This window comes from Oncorhynchus kisutch, linkage group LG7, assembly GCF_002021735.2.
Source record: "Oncorhynchus kisutch isolate 150728-3 linkage group LG7, Okis_V2, whole genome shotgun sequence".
Taxonomy (NCBI): Eukaryota; Metazoa; Chordata; class Actinopteri; order Salmoniformes; family Salmonidae; genus Oncorhynchus; species Oncorhynchus kisutch.
In genome coordinates, this window is record NC_034180.2 from 35981572 (window position 1) to 36002087 (window position 20516).

The 20516-nt window shown below is 42.2% G+C and overlaps 2 protein-coding genes across 4 annotated transcripts; one reads left to right on the forward strand and one right to left on the reverse strand.

Annotated features, from left to right (window-relative positions):
- The first annotated feature begins 27 nt into the window (after window positions 1–27).
- Window positions 28–12384, forward strand: LOC109894557 (uncharacterized protein C14orf28 homolog). 2 transcript variants are annotated; one of them, XM_020488136.2, is made up of 6 exons: window positions 72–394; window positions 1164–1231; window positions 2675–3199; window positions 5510–5599; window positions 7357–7491; window positions 7728–12384. In XM_020488136.2, exons 2-6 carry the CDS (start codon window positions 1212–1214, stop codon window positions 7909–7911), a joined length of 954 nt encoding a protein of 317 aa, XP_020343725.1. In that variant the 5' UTR covers window positions 72–394; window positions 1164–1211; the 3' UTR covers window positions 7912–12384. The 2 variants fall into 2 exon arrangements, with proteins under 2 accessions (XP_020343724.1, XP_020343725.1); XM_020488135.2 differs by lacking the exon at window positions 1164–1231 and having other exon boundaries at window positions 28–394.
- LOC109894555 (kelch-like protein 28) lies at window positions 9648–19556 on the reverse strand. 2 transcript variants are annotated; one of them, XM_020488133.2, is made up of 6 exons: window positions 19435–19556; window positions 17901–18161; window positions 14982–15619; window positions 14429–14872; window positions 13440–13648; window positions 9648–13330 (listed from the first exon to the last, which is right to left on the reverse strand). In XM_020488133.2, the coding sequence occupies exons 2-6, from the start codon at window positions 18159–18161 to the stop codon at window positions 13167–13169; spliced, it is 1716 nt and encodes a 571-aa protein (XP_020343722.1). In that variant the 5' UTR covers window positions 19435–19556; the 3' UTR covers window positions 9648–13166. The 2 variants fall into 2 exon arrangements, with proteins under 2 accessions (XP_020343722.1, XP_020343723.1); XM_020488134.2 differs by having other exon boundaries at window positions 19412–19553.
- Window positions 19557–20516: the final 960 nt, after the last annotated feature.

Consider the following 20516-nt stretch of genomic DNA (forward strand, 5'->3'; position numbering starts at 1 on the left):
CCTGCGCGCCCCCTCAAGAGAAGGAGGCAGGAAGGAAAATGTTGGAGGGAAAATGTCATGAAAAGCAAAAATGTCATGAAAAGCAAAAATGTCTCAGACAGCAGGTGGCAGCATTGAATTGCTGAAAGAAAGAGATGAAGGGCGTAAACCAACCACTGTTTATAGGCGTGGTCACGCGAAGCAATGGGCGTAACTTGACATTGCTCTGGATGTTTTGAAGCTTGCTGAGTGCCAAGCTTTCCCGAGGGTTACAGAGAAGGATTTCTGGCTGTTGGCCTGAATTAAGACATGAAGAAATACAGAGAACGATGGAGAGCAAATTCTGCATTTTGACCGAAACAGAAGACCTCAAAACCCTGATTTCGAGCACCGAGGAGAGTCTGCAAATTGAAAGGTAACGTTACTAACGTTTGGTAGCCAGCTGCTAAGCTAACTTGCATGTGATCTAGCTAGCTAGACTAACGAACCAACACATATATTTGAAAACATTGGTAGATAATCCAACATCAACATTTGGTAATATTGCATCCACACGTAAAGGCACTAAAACGTGGGGGAGGGGAGTTAGCTAACTAGCTAGTAACGTTAGATGGTCTGCTAAACTAACGTCTACTAGCAGCTGGTGTATACCAGGGGCGTATTCATTGCGCTGGTTATGTGGTAATTGTTAGAAGGGATACTGCTTTTATCAAATTAACGTCAAAAGTTGATTGGTTTTTTTTGTATTTTAGCTAGCCCTAAACATTTTCCTAATCTTAAACATAATTCTCCTAATCTGATGCGTAAATGTCAAATCTGAAAAAAAACTGCAGGTCAGGAGCATTTATGCAGCAGGCTAGTCAAACCCAGATTCTGTTGCAAAACGTTGCTTACACGGATGCGAACGAAACGGGGAGGGACCTACCTGCATTTGTCCAATAGAAACTCTCGTTTTCGTTGGGTTTAACTGTTTGGACTGATTACACCCCAGTGTGTGTTGCAACTTGGCTGTCAAAAGTATCGAAGTTACATGCAGGAGAGCATTAATTATATCTAGCTGCCATGTTAGTCTTCAATTCGATTTATTAAATAATGCTGACTAAACGTTTATCATATTTTTTTAAATTATGAATTATGTAACTAGCTACCAGGGTTTGCATTGCAATAATGCATGTCATCCTCAGATCTGACAGAAGGCTTGCTACAAGATGGGATGACCCCTGGCATGAGGGATGTATTGCCATGTACACATGTAACTTAATTATTTAGTAAATTATGAATACCTTCCTTAACCAATCCCATGCAGGTAAACCCTTATTAATCATAAGGAAGATGAAGGTATGGATTTGAGATCATCGAACTGTGCTAAAAGGATAAGTGTTTTTTGGGTGTTTTTTTTTAACCACATTTCAATTTTTTTTTTTTATGTAAATGGTATGTTATAGAAGGGCCCAGACAGCTTTTTTGTGATTTGACATGTATTAACTTACCCCAAACAGCAAATCACTTCCTCATCCTTGTGTAGTATGGGTGCCCTGAAAAGTATGAACGAAGGCTCCAAAAACACCCAAATACATCCTTTAAGAAACGGCAAAGCTGTCAGTGTAGTGATGCATTTCTTTAGCTATTGTACACAAAATTATGTAATTCCAAACTTTATCCGCAACGTTATATTCCATTTTGTTGCGACTCGAGCGCTACCGCTCGGTCCATTTTGCAGGTCACTCCTCAAAAAAAAGAAACACTTGAGGGATACAAAGTACACTACATGGCCGAAAGTATGAGGACACCCCTTCAAATTTGTGTATTCGGCTATTTCAGCCACACCCGTTGCTGACTGGTGTATAAAACCGAGCATACAACCATGCAATCGCCATAAACAGACATTGGCAGGAGAATGGCCCATACTGAAGAGCTCAGTGACTTTCAACATGGCACTGTCATAGGATGCCAATAAATCAGTTCATAAAATGTCTGCCCTGCTACAGCTGCCCCGGTCATCTGTAAGTGCTGTTATTGTGAAGTGGAGGAGGAATGATGGTCTGGGTCTGTTTTTCATGGTTCGGACTCGGCCCCTTAGTTCCAGTGAACACTACAGCATACAATGACATTCTGGTGGAAAACCTTTCCAGAAGAGTGGAGGCTGTTATAGCAGCAAAGGGGGGACCAACTCTATATTAATGCCCCTGATTTTGGAATGAGATGTTTGATGAGGAGGTGGCCAAAAGTAGGTGGACATGTAGTGTATATTGAAAGCATGGGGTGCTTCCACACAGGAAGTTCCAGACACTTGTAGAATCTCTGCCGAGGCACAGCAAAGCTGTTCTGGCAGCTTGTGGTGGCCCATCGCCCTATTAATACACTATGTTGGTGTTTCCTTTATTTTGCTAGTTACCTGTCGCAGCAGGATACACGAAAAATGGAACAACATCACAATACTGACAGCTTTGCCGTCTATAAAAGGACGTTTTGGGAGATTTTGTTCATATTTTTTCAGGGTCCCCATACAACACAACAATAATGAAGGAATGCTGTTAGGGGTAAGTTTCTGTAAAATGTGGGGAAAAAGTGTCTGGACCCTTCTATAACATTCCATTTACAATTTTTTGATTTGGTTGTAAAGGATAAGTTATTTTTTAAGGGCAAAACTTCAACCCACAGTGAATGATAACGAACCTTCATGTTGTTTCCCTAGGACCAAGACATTGTTTGAGGAGATCCGTGCATCCATCAACAACAATGATGAAGAGGACCGTTCCTTTTGGAGGCCTGTGCTCCCATGGGGGGGCGTTTACACCATCAGGGCAGGGAGGAAGGCCATCTCATGCACCCCTCTGTATGTTAAGATAAGCCTAAAGAACACCTGCACCATCGATGGGTTCCTCATGATTCTTTATGTAATTTTGAGAGACAACCAGAGCTTTCCCCGGGAGGTGGGCATATTCCTGGGCAGGCAGTTTGTGGAGCATTTCCTCTACCTGATGGACTCGTATGACTACACCACCGTTAAGATGCTGTGGATCTGGGACAGGATGTCCAAGAGGCAGTACCGCTCAGTGATCCACCATGCAGCGTTGGAGATCGACCTGTTTGGTAATGAACATGAGAACTTCACCAAAAACTTGGAGACAATGATGTCTACCATGCAGGAGAGTCTGTGCACCAACTGGAGCTGTCCTGCTCGTTTCCAGGAGTTCATACAGAAAACCATCAACATCAAGTAAGAGAGGCAAAAGCTGTAAGCCAAAATCTGTATTCTGGTCAGTGTGGGAGGATTTGCTTTACACTATATCTCCCAGAGCTTGTTCAGCTTCTAATCAGAGACCAGTAATCCTTCATTTGTAAAAATGAATGAAAACCAATAGCGATTCACTATAAATAAGGTAGCCAAAAAGCTATGAGTTCAAATGGGAGCACCTTCCATGTCTCTATTGCTTGCAATGCAAATTCTTCTGGACAGCTGGTCTACACTTCTGTCTTCAAGAGGCTTTTATTTTTCCCCCTTGACACGCTGCTTGACTAAAATAAGGTTCAGCTTTCTAATGATCATAGTATGAAATTATGAAGTGTGGTTGGTTTCTTAACAGCTCTGGTCTAGTCTCTGCCAGAGCCTTATAAAGTCATGTTTACCCACGATGGGTTGCATGTCGACAGTGGATTATACTGTGCCCATTATCAAATCCCAACCACTATTTTAAGTTTTTGTTATTGGTACTTTTCTTTCAGGTTGGAGATTACGTGGATTAGGTTAGTGTAAATACAGTACATGTATGCTGCCTGATACTGGTGGTGGATAGAGTTTCACTGGATTCATAAATCTGAAGCTTCTGGTTGGAATTTCCACCCCCCACCAAATATGGTGAGGATAGGAAGCCCAGTGTGGCCAGCAGTGGGAGAGTACAGACAGGTTGTTGTTGTTGTTTTAGCAACAAAACCGCCACTTGCGCAACTATTTGGCAAAACAGACAGGATTGGCTTAGATTGTTGACATGATGTAAACAATATATTTTGTATTCAATGTTTATTGAAAACAAAAACATTTGCACAATGAGCACTTGTCTCTCAAATACATCGTGCCAGTTGTTGGTTAGATAGCTAGCCATGTTTTTGCCGTTTTAGCATTGTCATGAAATCGGTCAAATACCTCAAAACAAGACATGGTATCAAGAACATGATGAAACCAACAAACGAGCAATTTATTATTCCCCAAGTGACAGCAACCATAACACGAAACTAACTATCAGGCCGTCCAGAATCACAACACATGGACTTCTGCCCCATTTGTAGCGTGGGCTTCGTTCTGGTAACGTTATCAGCTAACCCATCTATGGAATTGGGCCGACATTCTGCCGATTTTTCTCATCGAAGAAACGCCCAAGTTCAGTCCAGTTTTCTGTTCCCAAAACTCCAATCTGTTAAGAACATAGGCACGTCTACATAACTTAGTACACTCTGCCAATGTTAAAAACAATGCGTTGTTTATTAGAATTTTTTTCACCTTTTATTTTATTTAAAAAGGTAGGCATGTTGAGAACAAGTTCTCATTTACAACTGCGACCTGGCCAAGATAAAGCAAAGCAGTGCGCCAAAAACAACAGTTACACATAAATAAACGAACAGTCAGTAACACAATAGAAAATCTATGTGCAAATCTAGGGAGGTAGGCAATAAATGGGCCATAGAGGTGAAATAATTATGATTTAGCATTAATACTGGAGTGATAGATGTGCAGATGATTATGTGCAAGTAGAGATACTAGGGTGCAGAAGAGCAAGAGTGTAAGTAATAATATGGGGATGAGGTAGATTTACAAGGAGTGCAAGGGCGAATTTAGTTATTGCAAACGCACTTCACAGAGAATACATTTTTCTAACAGAAATATTGAAATGCATGCTAGAACGCGACAATAGGAGCTCCTTGCTTGTGCTACCCACTATGCTTTATTTGCTCCCATTGAAAACAACACAGATGAACTATCTTGAGAGAGTTATAAATACGCAGTGTACAAAACATTAAGAACACCATCCTAATATTGAATTGCATGAACCTCCCCTGCCTTTGCCCTCAGAACAGCCTCAATTTGTTGAGGCATGGACTCTACAAGGTGTCAAAAGCATCCACAGAAATGCTGACCCATGTTGACTCCAATGCTTCCCACATTTGTCAAATTGGATGTCCTTTGGGTGGTGGATTATTCTTGATACACATGGGAAACTGTTGAGCTTGAAAAACCCAGCAGCTTTGCAGTTCTTGACAAACTGGTGCTTATGCCTACTAGTTAAATATATATATCCCGTTCAAAGGCACTTACATATTTTGTCTTGCCCATTCACCCTCTGAATGGCTCACATACACAATCTGTCTCAATTGTCTCGCGGCTTAAAAATATTTATTTAACATGTGTCCTTCCCTTCATCTACACTGATTTGACGTGGATTTAACAAGGGACATCAATAAAGGATCATAGCTTTTACCTGGTTTCACTACATGGTGTTAAGTTAGCCTTCTTACCCTTTTTCTTCCATCCCAGTCCTCCTCACGAGCTGCCCCCTAGAGATCCCATTCAGTCAGCTGTGGATGAGTTCTTCTGTCCCAAGATCATTCTCTGCAAAGAACTGGGGTAAGAGACAATGTTTAAAAATATATATTTATATACTGTATATTGGCCCATCCACCTCACCCCCTCTCTGGAGAACAAAAGTAAATTAGTTTTACATTTGAGATTTTAATCGCTATTTTGTTACATATACATTATTCATACTTTTTTTTACATACATGGTACTTTTATTCACAGTTTTACATGACAAAAATACAGTTTCATATACACATTAAAAGATACTCCGACATATATGGTATACATTAGTGCAGTGCATTTGTAAATATTCAGACCCCTTCACTTTTTCCACATTTTGTTACGTAAACAGCCTTATTCAAATGTATTACATTTTTTTCTCCCTCGTTTACACACAATACCCCATAATGACAAAGCACAATCAGGTTTTTAGAAATGTTTCTTAATTTATACAAATTTTAAACTGAAATATCACATTTACATAAGTATTCAGACACTTTACTCTGTACATTGTTGAAGCACCTTTGGCAGCAATTACAGCCTTGCGTCTTCTTGGGTATAATGCTACAAGCTTGGCACATCTGTATTTGGGGAGTTTCTCCCATTCTTTTCTGTAGATCCTCTCAAGCTCTGTCAGGTTGGATGGGGAGTGTTTCTGCACAGCTATTTTCAGGTCTCTCCAGAGATGTTCGATCGGGTTCATGTCCAGGCTCTGGCTGGGCCAATCAAGGACATTCAGAGACGTGTCCTGAACTCACGCCTGCGTTGTGTGATTAGGGTCGTTGTCCTGTTAGAAGGTGAACCTTCACCCCAGTCTGAGGTCCTGAGTGCTCTGGAGCAGGTTTTCATTAAGGATCTCTGTACTTTGCTCTGTTCATCTTTCCCTCGATCCTGACTAGTCTCCCAGTCCCTGCCGCTGAAAAACATCCCCACAGCATGATGCTACCACCACAATGCTTCACCGTAGGGATGGTGCCAGGTTTCCTCCAGACGTGACGCTTGGGATTCAGGCCAAAGAGTTCAATCTCGGTTTTGTCTGAGAGTCCTTTAGGTGCATTTTTGGCAAACTCCAAGTGGGCTGTCATGTGCCTTTTACTGAGGAGTGGCTTCAGTCTGACCACTCTACCATAAAGGCCTGATTGGTGGAGTGCTACAGAGATGGTTGTCCTTCTGGAAGTTTCTCCCATCATCACAGAGGAACCCTGGAGCTCTGTCAGAGTGACCATCGGTTCTTGGTTCTCTACGGACAGTTCCTTCGGCTTGGTTTTACTCTGACATGCAATGTCAGCTGTGTGGGACCTTATATAGATAGGTGTGTGCTTTTCCAAATCCTGTCCAATCAATTGAATTTACCACAGGTGGACTCCAATCAAGTTGTAGAAGCATCTCAAGGATGATCAATGGAAACAGGATGAAACCTGAGCTAAATTTTGAGTCTCATAGCAAAGGGTCTGAATACTTGTGTAAATAAGTTATTTCTGTTTGTTTTTTTGCAAAAATTTCTAAAAACCTGTTTGGTTTGGGCCATTGTGTTTAGATTGAGGGGAGGAAAAATTATTTATCAATTTTAGAATACGTCTGTAATGTAACAATGTGGAAAAAGGGAAGGGGTCTGAATACTTTCTGAATGCACTGTATATATGCTGTTTTTGTTCCTATTACAGATCTTTCACTTTTAATCCAATAGTAGTATTATATTGTTGATTGTCTTTGGCTTTCCAAATCACCTGAGAAACATAATGTTGAATCACCATCTTTTTTTTATGTTCTTCCTGATTCTGACTGATTTGCTGTCTGTTCTTCAGGTGTAATGGGTTGAGGGAGTTCTCTCAGAGGGTCTTCTGCCATGGACCACCTCCTTTTGTCATTCTCAACATGCAGCTTTGGAAGTCTGAGGAGCTGTCCTATGTTCCCTACCATCTAGCCCTATCCCAACACAGGTAAAGAAATCTTGTAGAGCAGGACTCGTATCCCAGCCTCATTGTCTTAGGTGCTGTTTATTTTTCTCCCTGGATGTTAAATGTAATTGATTGGCTATCTGTTTTTATTTTGTTTAAACAGCACCCACTTGCATGTACTTTGCTATTTGCACCGATTTCTTTAAGCTTTTTCTGGTAACTGAGAATGGTCTTCAACATGCAGAAAAATCCAATTGCAACTCTCTGCTTTTCCACAGGTACTCACTGGAGGGCGCCACACTCTTCAACAAGGAGGAGCATCACTACTCTGCAGCCTTCCAGATAGACGGCTACTGGATGCACTATGACGGGCTGAGGAGCGACAACCTGATTCTGTTAAACAAGCCCCCTGAACTCCTCCTTCTCTCTTCCCTTGTCTACATCCGCGCCTCAGACAAATGAGATGCACTAATGTAACCAAGCAGGGATGGGGTCGGTTCCATTTTTCATTCCATCATTTCAGGACGAAAATAAATTCTCCTGAATTTACTTGAATTGAAAAGGAATTGACCCCAATTGTGTCACCATGGTCCAGAAGGAAGGAGGTAGATACTAGACAACACTGATAGGGAGGCATCTTTTGAAAAATGCACACTAACACCTTCCTGTTTATTGCCCTTCATTCACAGAAATAGTATCCAAGTTACTTTACATATGGCTCATGATGGTTTTGTCTTCCATTCCTCAGTGAGCTCTTACCAGATACTTTTATCACCTAATCATATTTATTGAACATTTTATCTAGTTTGAAAAGGCTTATACCACATTTCCAAACTTTTTAGGAGATCATGTCAACAACTTCCTTGTTTTTATACTTTGAGATTACTTTTTGGAATTATGTGCTCCATTTTGCCTGACTGTTGCCTCAAACACTCACTGTGCAAAATGATAAGTTCATCTTCTCTTTGGGCATGCTTGGAATCCAAGAATATATGCATGGACTATAATAGTTCTCGGGAGGTATGCATATTAAAGAATCAACTCAACCTTAAATAGCTCTACTGCAAAAAAACAAAAAAAACAATTTGCTTGCAGCGTGTTTAGTTGTCTTGGGTGAAATGGTTGCACTTTCAGAGAAGCAAATTCAGCTAATTAAACTTTGATGTAGAATTGTCAACAGGGTATATATAGGCTAGACTAGTGAAGCATCTGAGATTGTACAGGACTCATCTACTACAATCCTTTTGTGCATACTAGCCCTGACCTCAGATCAAACTGGTGCTTTTTTGTACTATTTCCCCTGTTAAAAACATTTGAAACAGTATTTGCATTTTGTGGAAATTCAATCATTATCCTTAATTTACTTGCTTGTTTTAAGCTGTCCATTGGGCTTCAACTTGGAAGTGAGTCACACAGCGTTAACTTGTATTAAAATGAATACCTGCTCAAATATTTGTATATTGTGTGAAAATGTATCATTGGATAAAATATCAGTTCTGTCTTAAATGTAAGTAATTACTTATACTTACAAGTACCCCAGCATAGTGATGTTACATAAGTGCTTCTTGAGTGCTTACCTTTCACAGTAGCATATAATACCCTGAATTCAAATTATTCTGCACAATTCAATAAGGTACATTGTTACATCCCAATCTAAACAAGATGTCAAAGCATTAGTAAATAAATGTGATTTTGTAATGCATTTGATCATTTGGAAATAACATTACTGCTCATCACAGGCTTCATATGCACATATGTACTGTTAAGCATTGACCTCTGCCAATTTCATCTTTGTCAGAACTAAAGAATGAGACTTTGAGCAACAATCCTTGTTCATGTATTGAATGGTGTTTTTTTTTCTTTTTTCTATGCAGTCATTGAAGTTTTAAGCAATACAAATATTTTTTATATTCTAGCATTTGTATGTTGGTTTGTTGCACATAAAACTAGAGACAAGAAAAATCATACCTTTTAAGGCAGGCATTTATTCATTTTAACAGGGTACAACTGCACCAAATAAATAAACGGGCTAAAATGTAGGTTCAAAGCATGATAACATGTGGGGGAAATGCAGCTTCTACAGCAAGGTTCTTGTAGTTCCAGTAATAATCCACAGGATATACAATAAAAAAATATCACCTTCAGACACACTCATGGGAAATGGAAATGAAGCAGTGTTCATTTGGCTAACATTGACATCGGTTTCAATTCTTTTTTTTTTTTTTGACACGAGACAGCAGTGAGTCTTTTCCAGACTTGATATTAGTACTCCCTCTGCATTCTTTAAAACAAGCACTTTGGTGAAAGTTGTCAAAACAAGACATGGTTAGGCCATGATAAATAAGTAAATTAACTTCACACACACATCTATACATCCCTTCATTTTGCAGTTTGATGTTTTCAGATTCCACGTATGACCAAGAGTTTTCCAGCCAACGCAGTGAATAAGTCAGTATAAATACATCCCTAACATTGTGGTTTTCAATATCCCCACAAGGTTAACCTACATGCTAGTGAAACAAATGCTTGACAATAGATGGTAGCTGCAGACAATCACGCCTGCGTGATTTTCACTGTTCTGATGTTCAGGCTCATCCTACCAGCCTGTTGTGGATAGACGAATGCCTCATTTACCTAACATCAAGTGTTAAAAAGTACACTCAATCTAAATGGAAGAAATATTCAATAAATGGCAAATGTTTAAAAGAAAGTATTAGATCCTTTTGAACTATATGAAATGGCCGTTTATTCACCCCCAAAAAATGCACTGTTTGTCTATCTTAGGATCTCCCAAGAATGTAAAGTTTCCCCAATTAGTTGTTTGCAATGTTAGATTTGCATTCACATTATTCCAAATGAATAAAATCCAAAGAAATGACTGTGAGCTGTACAGTCATGCAGGTTAAAATGGCTCACCATTTACTTGCATCCCGTGACAACTTAACAATGGAGTCTTTTAAAAAAACGTGAAGAAAATGACAGGATTGCTGGAGATGTTTACAGTGTGAAATGATAAAGCCCACTATTCCAGGATGAGAAAAAAACACAGCAGCAGCCATCTAACCCTGACACCTTGAAATCCAATTTAATTACCCCTAAGACTAAACCAAAAATAAATGAAGTATTTTGAAAGAGTCCTCATCAAGTGAAGAACTCACATACTTGTTTGGACAAGCTCGTACTCGGCCTCTTATTGCTAGAGCAAGACTAAATAGTCCAAGGTAAAGTTAGAGGGTAAGAGCTAAAGTGTACTGTCATTTGTAACCACAACTGACAAGTGTGTTAAATGGAAGAACACACAAAACTGCAGTACTGTAACTGCAAGGCTGCTCTCTGGTGAGACCGATAAGATGGCTTAGAGCAAGACCCATACACAGTCAGTCTTGTGCCAATCTTACATTACTTGTGAAAAATGCAAAACAATAACTGGTATTTTTACTGGAGTACACAATGCATCTGTCTGCAAACTTTTCCTAGTACATGTGAACTGACAGGCACAACATTGGAAATGTTCCCAAAGACAAGAGCACACAATGCAAAGTGGGATGAGGAAAACAGAGGTTTGAATAACAGTGGTCTTTCATCAGACAATATAAACATGTGAACAGACAGAAATGCCACGTGTGATAACATCACAGCAATATGAGACACCCTGACTTTGAGGAAGTCAAATTCAAAGCAAAAATGGTATCCACTGAAAACAATATTGCATTGTTTAAATGCCATAAACCTAAATCGAGACCTATGTACAAATTGAAATTACACTTCATATCAAATAGTTTGGTAAGTGCAATGCAGAGCTCCATTTAAGTTTTCCACATGTGCAAACATCTATAATGTACAATACAAGGAAACAACTCTTTCATTCTGGACCAACAACAGGGACTCTTGAGGTTTACACATCACTTTAGTTCTCTCTATTGCCTCATGTTACCTGTCCTTTAGAGTGGCCCAAAGCTACAACACCCAGACTCAGCCTGCAGCCTTCTGGGGGGGGGGGGGGGGGTGCACTTTGAGCTCTGACCCCATGCCCTTGTCGGCCTGTCAAAGACTTTGTGACAGTGACAATTTCCCTTGACAGAGACAACACCACATCCACCCCTCCATATGACAGCAGGGCGGTATGTCACACGTACCATACATTAGCAGTGAAAATTACCCTTTGATTCTGGCACACAGAGGAAAGCTATTTGTAGCTCTGTCTGTAGGTGGGAAAGTTACACCAGACTTGTGAACGCATATTTTGGCATGTCTCATGAGGCTGTGTATATGCACTCTTCCCTGAGCTCGTCAGGAAGCCCTTGGCCACATGCAGCTCCTCACACATGCTTTAGCAGAGAGGTGGCAAGCAAGCAGAAGGGTGTAGGGATCATTCACATGCTAAACAAGAGGCTTGTTCCTAACCCATTAGAGCACAACAATCTCACAGACTTTCTTTGTAAGGAAACTGGCAGTGATAGTGGGCAACCAGATGCACTACTATTTAATTGCAGGGACAATGTTTCAGGCAAACCATAGCTTAACAGATGGCATCCCTGGGGCTAAAGAATGAAATCATCAGATCAGTAATGTATAGATAGACTGCCTCAAGAGTTTAATTTAACATGGGGCTCAAAGCAAAGACCCTGCTTTACTGCATGGGAGCTTGTCAAGTTGGGGCATATACATCTACAACAGTAACAGAGGAACAAATAAAATAATACAAATAAGAGAATCCTGAATATAGCACCAGTTAGCAGCATACAAACCCAACAGTGAAGAGGGACAGGGTCACTTTTGAAAGCTTATGAAGAGGGATGAAGTGTGACCCTACCACAGGATGATGTAATAGAAGCTGTAACATGGGGGGGGTCTCAGAATTTGTCCAAGGATGAAACAGACAGGTGGCAAGTACTCTCAGGAGAATCCATTGGGGTTTGCTTATCCTTCCTAACCTCTCCTTCAACCCTTGATTCAAATACACACACTAGTAACCAGTGCAAAAAACATTTACAGGCAATGCACTATAGGATATATTCATATCTATTTCTTTTCATTTACAGAGAAAAAAGGCAGCCCTTGTAAGTGAATATATAAAGATTCCAATTTCTCTTTGTGAAGCACTGATTTAGATGCAGACATTTCAAACTCAGTGTGTGAGCCAATCACCTTGCCTGAGCTTTAGTTCAGCACACAGAAACAAAATAACAATCATTTAATCTGACATGCATCTACTCACAAGCATACAGACATTCTGCGCCACACGCACACACAAACTTTAAGGATCCAGAAAATTGGAACACATGTTCTGCTCATAGCAGGAAGAAGAAAAAAAAGTCTGGAGTGTTTAACAGAAATAATGGCATAAACATAAGTCTACACTTTTTATTTTCTCTTTTTTTTTCTCCCCCCTCCACTTAGTCTTCTCCCACAGTCCTCTGTAAATGGCAGAGTCCTCGTTGTGGTCCAGCAGCAGTAGTGGTCATCTCTGTGACAAGATCCATGGTGATCTGCCCCACGCCTTCCTCCACCCAAACCAGACCCTTCTCACTCTGGCCATCTCGGTGGTCCCCTGTCGCCAGCTGGGCACATTCATCCAGCAGCAAGCTCGCTCGCCGGGATTCACGGCAGTGTGGCACCGCCCTCAGCCTGCTGGTGATGAACGGGGGGAAAAAAAGAAAAGAAAAGCCTTTCGTCCAACTCTTCTCTTAAGGTGTCCTACCCAGGGGTATCATGGGTCAAAGAGCAGTCAGCCCAAAGTTACAGCGGCAGTACATCATGCCACTAGAGTCCAGCCAGCTGTCTGTGATGGGGTTGTACCGCTGGACAGTGTTCAGGTAGGATGACCCCGAGTGACCCCCCACCACATAGAGGTAGTTGTCCACGATCGCTGAGCCAACCCCTGGGAAAATATGGATATCGTAAAATGGTTATTTCTGGCCATGCAATCTGAATGGTCAACTTCTCTGCATCAAAATAACAAACCTTGTTTGAGTCATTTCCCAACTCACCTGTACGTGGCTCATTCATGGGCCGACAGGCTGTCCACTGGTTCTGGTGTGGGTCATACCTCTCAATGCTGGACAGGTGTGATACCCCGTTGTGTCCCCCAACCACAAATATAAACCCTAGCATGACCCCAACACCAAAGTTGATCCGTTTGTCTGCCATGGGGGCTACCATTTCCCAGGCATCCTTGCTGGGGTCATACCGCTCCACACTGCACAGTAAAAAAAAAAAAAAAGAGTTCAAGAAATAAAACTCGGTCAATAAAAGGGTACAGTTACACTGTGCATTTTGACAGTCACTGCAGATGTTTGTTTCTTTAACAGGTTAGTACAGTAGCAAGACTAATACTCCATCATATAAAAGAAAATGACTGACTAACGTTTTCTGAATCTAAGCCAATACAATTCACCATTGGTCCTTTTTGCTTTTAGATACTATATAGCTGTACCATTGTCACAGCTCAATTTAATGAGGCCATCTATTCCAAGTCTATATTTTGCTGGAAATATCAAGTACTGAAACCCTCAACAGCTTCCCTGTCCAAACACATTCTCCTGAGGGGTTTGGGGAGTCAAGGAGACTGGTAACTACAACATCTCTCTCTCTCTCTCTCTCTCTCTAGTGAGCAAAGACAGCAACAGGGGTCTAACCAGCAAGAGAGCTCTTGTTCTACAAAAGCAACTATGTCTGTCTGAATACAAGACGAATTTTGATCCTACAGAATATGGGTTGCATTGCAGGCGAGTAACAGAGCATGATTGAAAGGGTGGCTGACACCCTTTCCATGGATGGATCAAAGACCTCAAAAGGTCTTGTGGGGTCTACCATAAATAACCTTCCTGATGTAAGCATTACCATGTGTAGGAACAAATGGAGGTTGACGGTAGGTTGAAGTAGGCATAGTATTTCAAAAACCTACTAGAACCACATGAGCAAAACTACCTGTTAAATTAAATTAATTCCACCGCAGATTGACTATATTAAAACGTACCTGTTCATGTGGGCTGGGCCATAGCCTCCGATGGCATAGACCATGCCATCCAGCACAGCGGTGGCAAAACAGCTGCGTGACTTGGTCATGGGTGCCACAGGCTGCCACTCCTTCACCTTGGGGACATATTTTTCCACAGACTGTAGATAGTACTGGCCGTCATAGCCCCCCAGGGCATAGAGCTCCCCAGCCAAGACCACTACCCCCAGGGTGCTGCGACACTCTGCCATGCGCTCCACTGTGGACCAGGTGTTGCTGTCAGGGTCCCATCTCTCCACTGTACTCTCATGTCTCCGGTAGCTAATGCCCTGTCGCATGTGTGTGGCAATGCCACCCACCACATACACCTTCTGGTCCAACAATGCCACTCCAAACTCATAGCGGGGCACACTGAGAGGGGCAAGCCCAATCCATGAGTCCGTCTGAGGGAAATACATCTCCATGCTACAAGAGAAAGAAATGAGAACATTAGTTACATTTGTTAAATGCATTTCCAATTCATATGAAACTGCTAAAAAAACATTTTGAACTACTGTTTGGGGTTCAGCATTACCTCTCGAGGGTGGCGAAGAGTCCAGCCTTGCCTCCAACGGCAAGGAGCACCTTGGGAGCACAGCGTGGCCGTGTAGACAACACCGTCTGGTAGGAGAGCCGGTGCTCAGGCATGAAATGGTATTTGAGAGCCTCGTTGAGCAGGTGCTTGCAGGCGTGGTCATCCCGGATAAGGTGGTTTGCCTCGTAGAGGCGGGTAAGGAACTTAACACTGAGGAGAGGCAGGCGGATGCAGTGTAGTAGCTGAGCCAGGTGCTGCTGCCGCTCAGTGACATCATATTTGATCCACGACTCCAGGGCATAGAACACAGTCTCTTCTGTTACCACCTTCAGACAATCATTTGACACTATTTCATCCAGCTCCGCCCGTGTCAGCTCAAAAAACTCCTCTGTCTGGCACACCTCTTCAAAATTCTGGCAGATGAATTTAGTGGCAGCCAGGCAGAGATCATGGCAGCCATAGGTCTCAGCAAAGCGAGAGATGCCTATACAATTTCCAGCATCTAGCTGGCTCTCTAGGAAAGAGCAACACTCCTTCAGCACCAGCTTGACCTGGAGTAGGTTAGCAGCTGGCAGTAGGGACTCCACCGTTTCCTGTGAGATGAATACTGTGCCAGTGTAGGCATACTCAACGATGGCCTACAAGAGGGAAAATAAAACAATCATGATGTGAAAAAGCCAGAAAAGGCTTGTTATAGTAAACAGTGAAATCTTCAAAATACTAATGCAGGTAGTACCAGTGACCCGCTCAATACGGAAGTGGTCAGATGACACGGATGCTACGCTACATGACTTCTGCGGAAGTGGTCAGATGACACGGATGCTACGCTACATGACTTCTGCTAGCACAGACTGGAATTTTCCAGGATGCATTCAATGGCATTGAGGAGTATACCACCTCAGTCACCAGCTTCATCAATAAGTGCATCAACAACGTCGTCCCCACAGTGACCGTAACAAGAAGCCATGGATTACAGACAGCATCCGCACCAAGCGAAAGGTTAGAGCTGCTGCTTTCAAGGAAAGGGACACTAAGAAATCCCGCTATGCCCTCAGACAAACCATCAAACAGGCAAAGCGTCAAAACAGAGTAAGATAGAATCCTACTACACCAGCTCGGGTGCTGGTCAGATGTGGCAGGGCTTGCAATCTATTACAGACTACAAAGGGAAACCCAGTCGTGAGCTGCCCAGTGACATGAGCCTACCAGACAAGCTAAATGCCTTTTATGCACGCTTCAAGGCAAGCAACACTGACGCATGCATGAGAGCACCAGCTGTTCCGGACGACTGCGTGATCACGCTCTCCGTAGCCGATGTGAGCAAGCCCTTTAAACAGGGCAACATTCACAAAGCCGCAGGGCCAGACAGATTACCAGGATGTGTACTCAAACCATGCGCAATCCAACTGGCAAGTGTCTTCACTGACATTTCAACCTCTCCCTGACCAAGTCTGAAATACCTGCATGTTTCAAGCAGACCACCATAGTCCCTGTACCCAAGAAAGCGAAGGTAACCTGCCTAAATGATTACTGCCCCGTAGCACTCACGTTGGTAGCCGTGAAGTGCCTTGAAAGGCTAGTCATGGCTCACAGCAACACCATCAGACCGGAAACCCTAGACCCACTCCAATTCGCATAGCGCCCCAACCGATCCACAGATGATGCAATCTCTATTGCACTCCACACTGCCCTTTCCCACATGGACAAAAGGAACACCCATGTGAGAATGCTGTTCATGGGCTACAGCTCAGTATTCAACAACCATAGTGGCCACAAAGCTCATCACCAAGCTAAGGACCCTGGGACTAAAAGCCTTCCTCTGCAACTGGATCCTGGACTTCCTGACAGGCCGCTCCCAGGTGGTAAGGGTAGACAACAACACATCTGCCACTCTGATCCTCAACACTGGGGCACTTCAGGGGTGCGTGCTTAGTCCCCCCCCCCCCCCCCCCCCCAATACGCCTAGTTCACCCACAACTGCGTGGCCAAGCATGACTCCAACACCATTATTAAGTTTGCAGACAACACAACAGTGGTAAGCCTGATCACCTACAACAATGAGACAGCCTATAGGGAGGTCAGAGACCTGGCAGTGTGGTGCCAGGACAACAACCTCTCCCCCAATATGAGCAAGAAAAAGGAGCCAATTGTAGACTTCGACGGGTCAGAAGTGACACAGGGTGAGAGTTTCAAGTTCCTTGGTGTCCACAACGAACTCATGGTCCAAGCACACCAAGACAATTGTGAAGAGACCACGACAACACCTTTTCCACCTCAGGAGACTGAAGAGATTTGGCATGGGTCCCCAGACCAAAAATAATTCTACAGCTGCACCACCTAGCGCATCCTGACCGGTTGCATCACCGCCTGGTATGGCAACTGCATCTGAACGAAAGGCACTACAGAGGGTAGTGCGTACGGCCCAGTACATCAAAGGGGCCAGGCTTCCTGCCATCCAGGACCTATAAACTAGGCTGTGTCAAAGGAAGGCCCAATTTATTTCAAAGACTCCAATCACCCAAGTCATTGACTTCTCTCTGCTACTGGAGTGCCAAGTCTAGGACCAAAAGGCTCCTTAACAGCTTCTACCCCCAAGCTATAAGACTTGCTTAACAATTAATCAAATGGCCACCCGGACTATTTACACTGCTGCTTGCTGTTTATTATTTATGCATAGTCACTTCACCCCTACCCACATGTACAAATTACCTCTAACCTGTACCCCCGCACATTGATTCTGTACGGGTACTCGCTGTATATAACCTAGTTATTGTTAATAGTTTAGTTTATTTAGTAAATATTTTCTTGAACTGCATTGTTGGTTAAGGGCTTGTAAGTAAGAATTTCACAGTAAGGTCTACACCCGTTGTATTCTGTGCTTATGACAAATAACATTTGATTTGTTTAATTGAGCCTTACTTGTAGCGCAGCCTCATCAACACACTGGAACTCCACCTCAGAGGTCTCCTTCTCTGACAGATTTCCTGTGAACATGGCCTTGAAGTAAGGGCTGATGCTCGCCAGCACCACTTTGTGAGCATGGATCTTAGCATCCCCCACTCGCAGCACAATGTCGCACAGTTCATGGTCCTGCCGCAACAGCTGGAGGCCTTGCAGCAGCTGCTCAGAGTGGGGCCGCGTCAGACTGGCAAGCATGTAGGACTGGGCCTGCTGGTCCATCTTATGGGGGGGAAAAATGCACATCATTAACATCCTGTCAAAGACATGGGAGAGAAAACACAGAACTATGGACAAGTTGAAGAAGACACTCAAGACCACATTTTCCTCTCCAGGTGAAATCTAAGGGAATGAAAGAAGCAATTTGTAAGGAAATTCTGGCAATGTGAGCCATCACTTACACAATCTGAAGTGACTATGCATCATGCCAATAAGTTAACTGAATCAAGTACAATATACTATATGCAGTGGCAGTGCACTGCATACCAGATATTATCAGAATGTGTGATGACATGTGTAACCCTGAACATGGCCAAGTTAACAGACAGGCTAATTATATAGATCTGATTAATAGCGAATGGCATTGCAAAACTGTCCTGACGGAAGATGGAAAAACCCCGATGTTTTCTTTTTTTCACGGTGAAAATTTTATAAGAAATCAGTTTACATTTATAATAATCCTCACGATTAAAATACTTATTTCACTCTACAGTTTGGCTCATCTGGTGAGCTAATAACCCCGGTTACTAAATAATAGTAACTAGCTATGCCATTAGTATTTAGCATATTCGCAGCAATGGACAAAGCTTGAGTGACGCCTCAAAATCGCTCAAATCAACTAGCTGTCAAATGTTGTGCTAGCTACATTTGCTTAGCTAGATACTGTAGCTATAGCTCAGCTGAGCGAGCAAACACGCTAACCTTGCTAGTAGCCAGCTAGCGCAACAATCTATTTGCCAAATTTCGGTGATCAAATTCTTTCAAAACCCCTCGACGGCTTGTAGAATAGAAACGTAAAAAATAAACATGACATTTCTCAAGCTAAGGGTAACATCCGTTTACTAGTTTAGCCAGCTATCTTGACATATAATCTGTCCAATAACGTTCGTTAGCGAGCTAACGTTTGCTGCCTTCGAGTCGTCGGTCCACTTTTTTTAGCATCAGCCTTGCAAGCCACAAGTACTGTTCAGATGTTTCAGATCCGCTGATGAATATTATATTTTACAACATTGTAATATTGGCGTAGGCTGGAATAGCCAGGATATCGGATGTACGAAGGTTCTGCGGCCTCTTGTGAGAAATTACAATAACAAGGGCATGCTATGTCCAATGCATTGGCACTGCAGAGCACGCCAGTGCAAATTTGATGCTAAAAATAAACAGTACTAAGCAAGCTATACATTGATCTCCATCTAGTTGAGCGGTAATCAGTTATGTAGTAGCTATCAAACTTCACATGTTCAAACATTTACAGGAATATGCAACGGAGAGAAACCTGTGTTGAGCGTCAGATGTCCCGACAATAGCTGTTTTTATCGCAATAGCGGCAGGAACCCCAGCGTCTGTCAGGAAACAAACGCCAAACACTTTATGCGGCGTAACTTCCGGGAGCGCGCGGGCGACTTCAGAGGAATGGTAATTTTGTAGCTATTTCGCACACATCTGAAATGTATCGTCTTTTTTTGTGCACAACCATAATACAAAATACAAGTTAGGGGAGAGATTAAAGTGAAAGAAGGCAATACCCAACAAGGTGTCATGAAAATAAAATGGTCAGCATAAAAAAAATCCTATCATTGATATTACGTGTTTGATGTATATAATTTACATGCATTTGCAGATACAGGTAGGCGACATCGTCATCAGCTTCTCAAGAAGTTGCACTCGTCCTCTGGTGCCATGCAGAGGTGCCCACCATATCAATCTATGAATCTGTTTTTACTGGTATACCGTGTACGGACATGCAATACAGCACCAGTCAAAAGTTAGGACACACTTACTCATTCCAGGGTGTTTCTTTAGTTGTACTATTTTCTACATCGTAGAATAATAGTGAAGACATGAAATAACACATATTAAATCATGTAGTAACCAAAAAAGTGTTAAACAAATCAAAATATATTTTATACTTGAGATTTTTCAAAGTAGCCACCCTTTGCCTTGATGACATATTTGCACACGCTTGGCATTCTCTCAACGTGCTTCATAAGGTAGTCACCTGGAATTAATTTCAATTAACAGGGGTTCCTTCTTAAAAGTTCATTTGTGGAATTTCTTTCCTTCTTAATGCGTTTGAGCCAATCAGTGTTGTGACGAGGTAGGGGTGGTATATTTTTATTTTATTTTTATTTAACCTTTATTTAACTAGGCAAATCATTTAAGAACAAATTCTTATTTACAATGACGTTCTACAATGATGGTATACAGAAGATAGCCCTATTTGGTAAAATACCAAGTCCATATTATGGTAAGAACAGCTCAAATAAGCAAAGAGAAACGACAATCCATCATTACTTTAAGACATGAAGATCAGTCAATGCGGAACATTTCAAGAACTTTGAAAGTATCTTCAAGTGC

Excerpts from the sequence above, each read along its gene's own strand:
- LOC109894557 (XM_020488135.2), top strand. The coding sequence starts at position 309 with ATGGAGAGCAAATTCTGCATTTTGACCGAAACAGAAGACCTCAAAACC. Across the intron at positions 395-2,674 it reads GAGAGTCTGCAAATTGAAAG|GACCAAGACATTGTTTGAGG; the intron begins GTAACGTTACTA and ends TTGTTTCCCTAG. Across the intron at positions 7,492-7,727 it reads CTAGCCCTATCCCAACACAG|GTACTCACTGGAGGGCGCCA; the intron begins GTAAAGAAATCT and ends GCTTTTCCACAG.
- LOC109894555 (XM_020488133.2), bottom strand. The coding sequence starts at position 18,161 with ATGGACCAGCAGGCCCAGTCCTACATGCTTGCCAGTCTGACGCGGCCC. Across the intron at positions 14,873-14,981 it reads CTCTTCGCCACCCTCGAGAG|CATGGAGATGTATTTCCCTC; the intron begins GTAATGCTGAAC and ends TTTCTCTTGTAG. Across the intron at positions 13,331-13,439 it reads CATGAATGAGCCACGTACAG|GGGTTGGCTCAGCGATCGTG; the intron begins GTGAGTTGGGAA and ends ATATTTTCCCAG.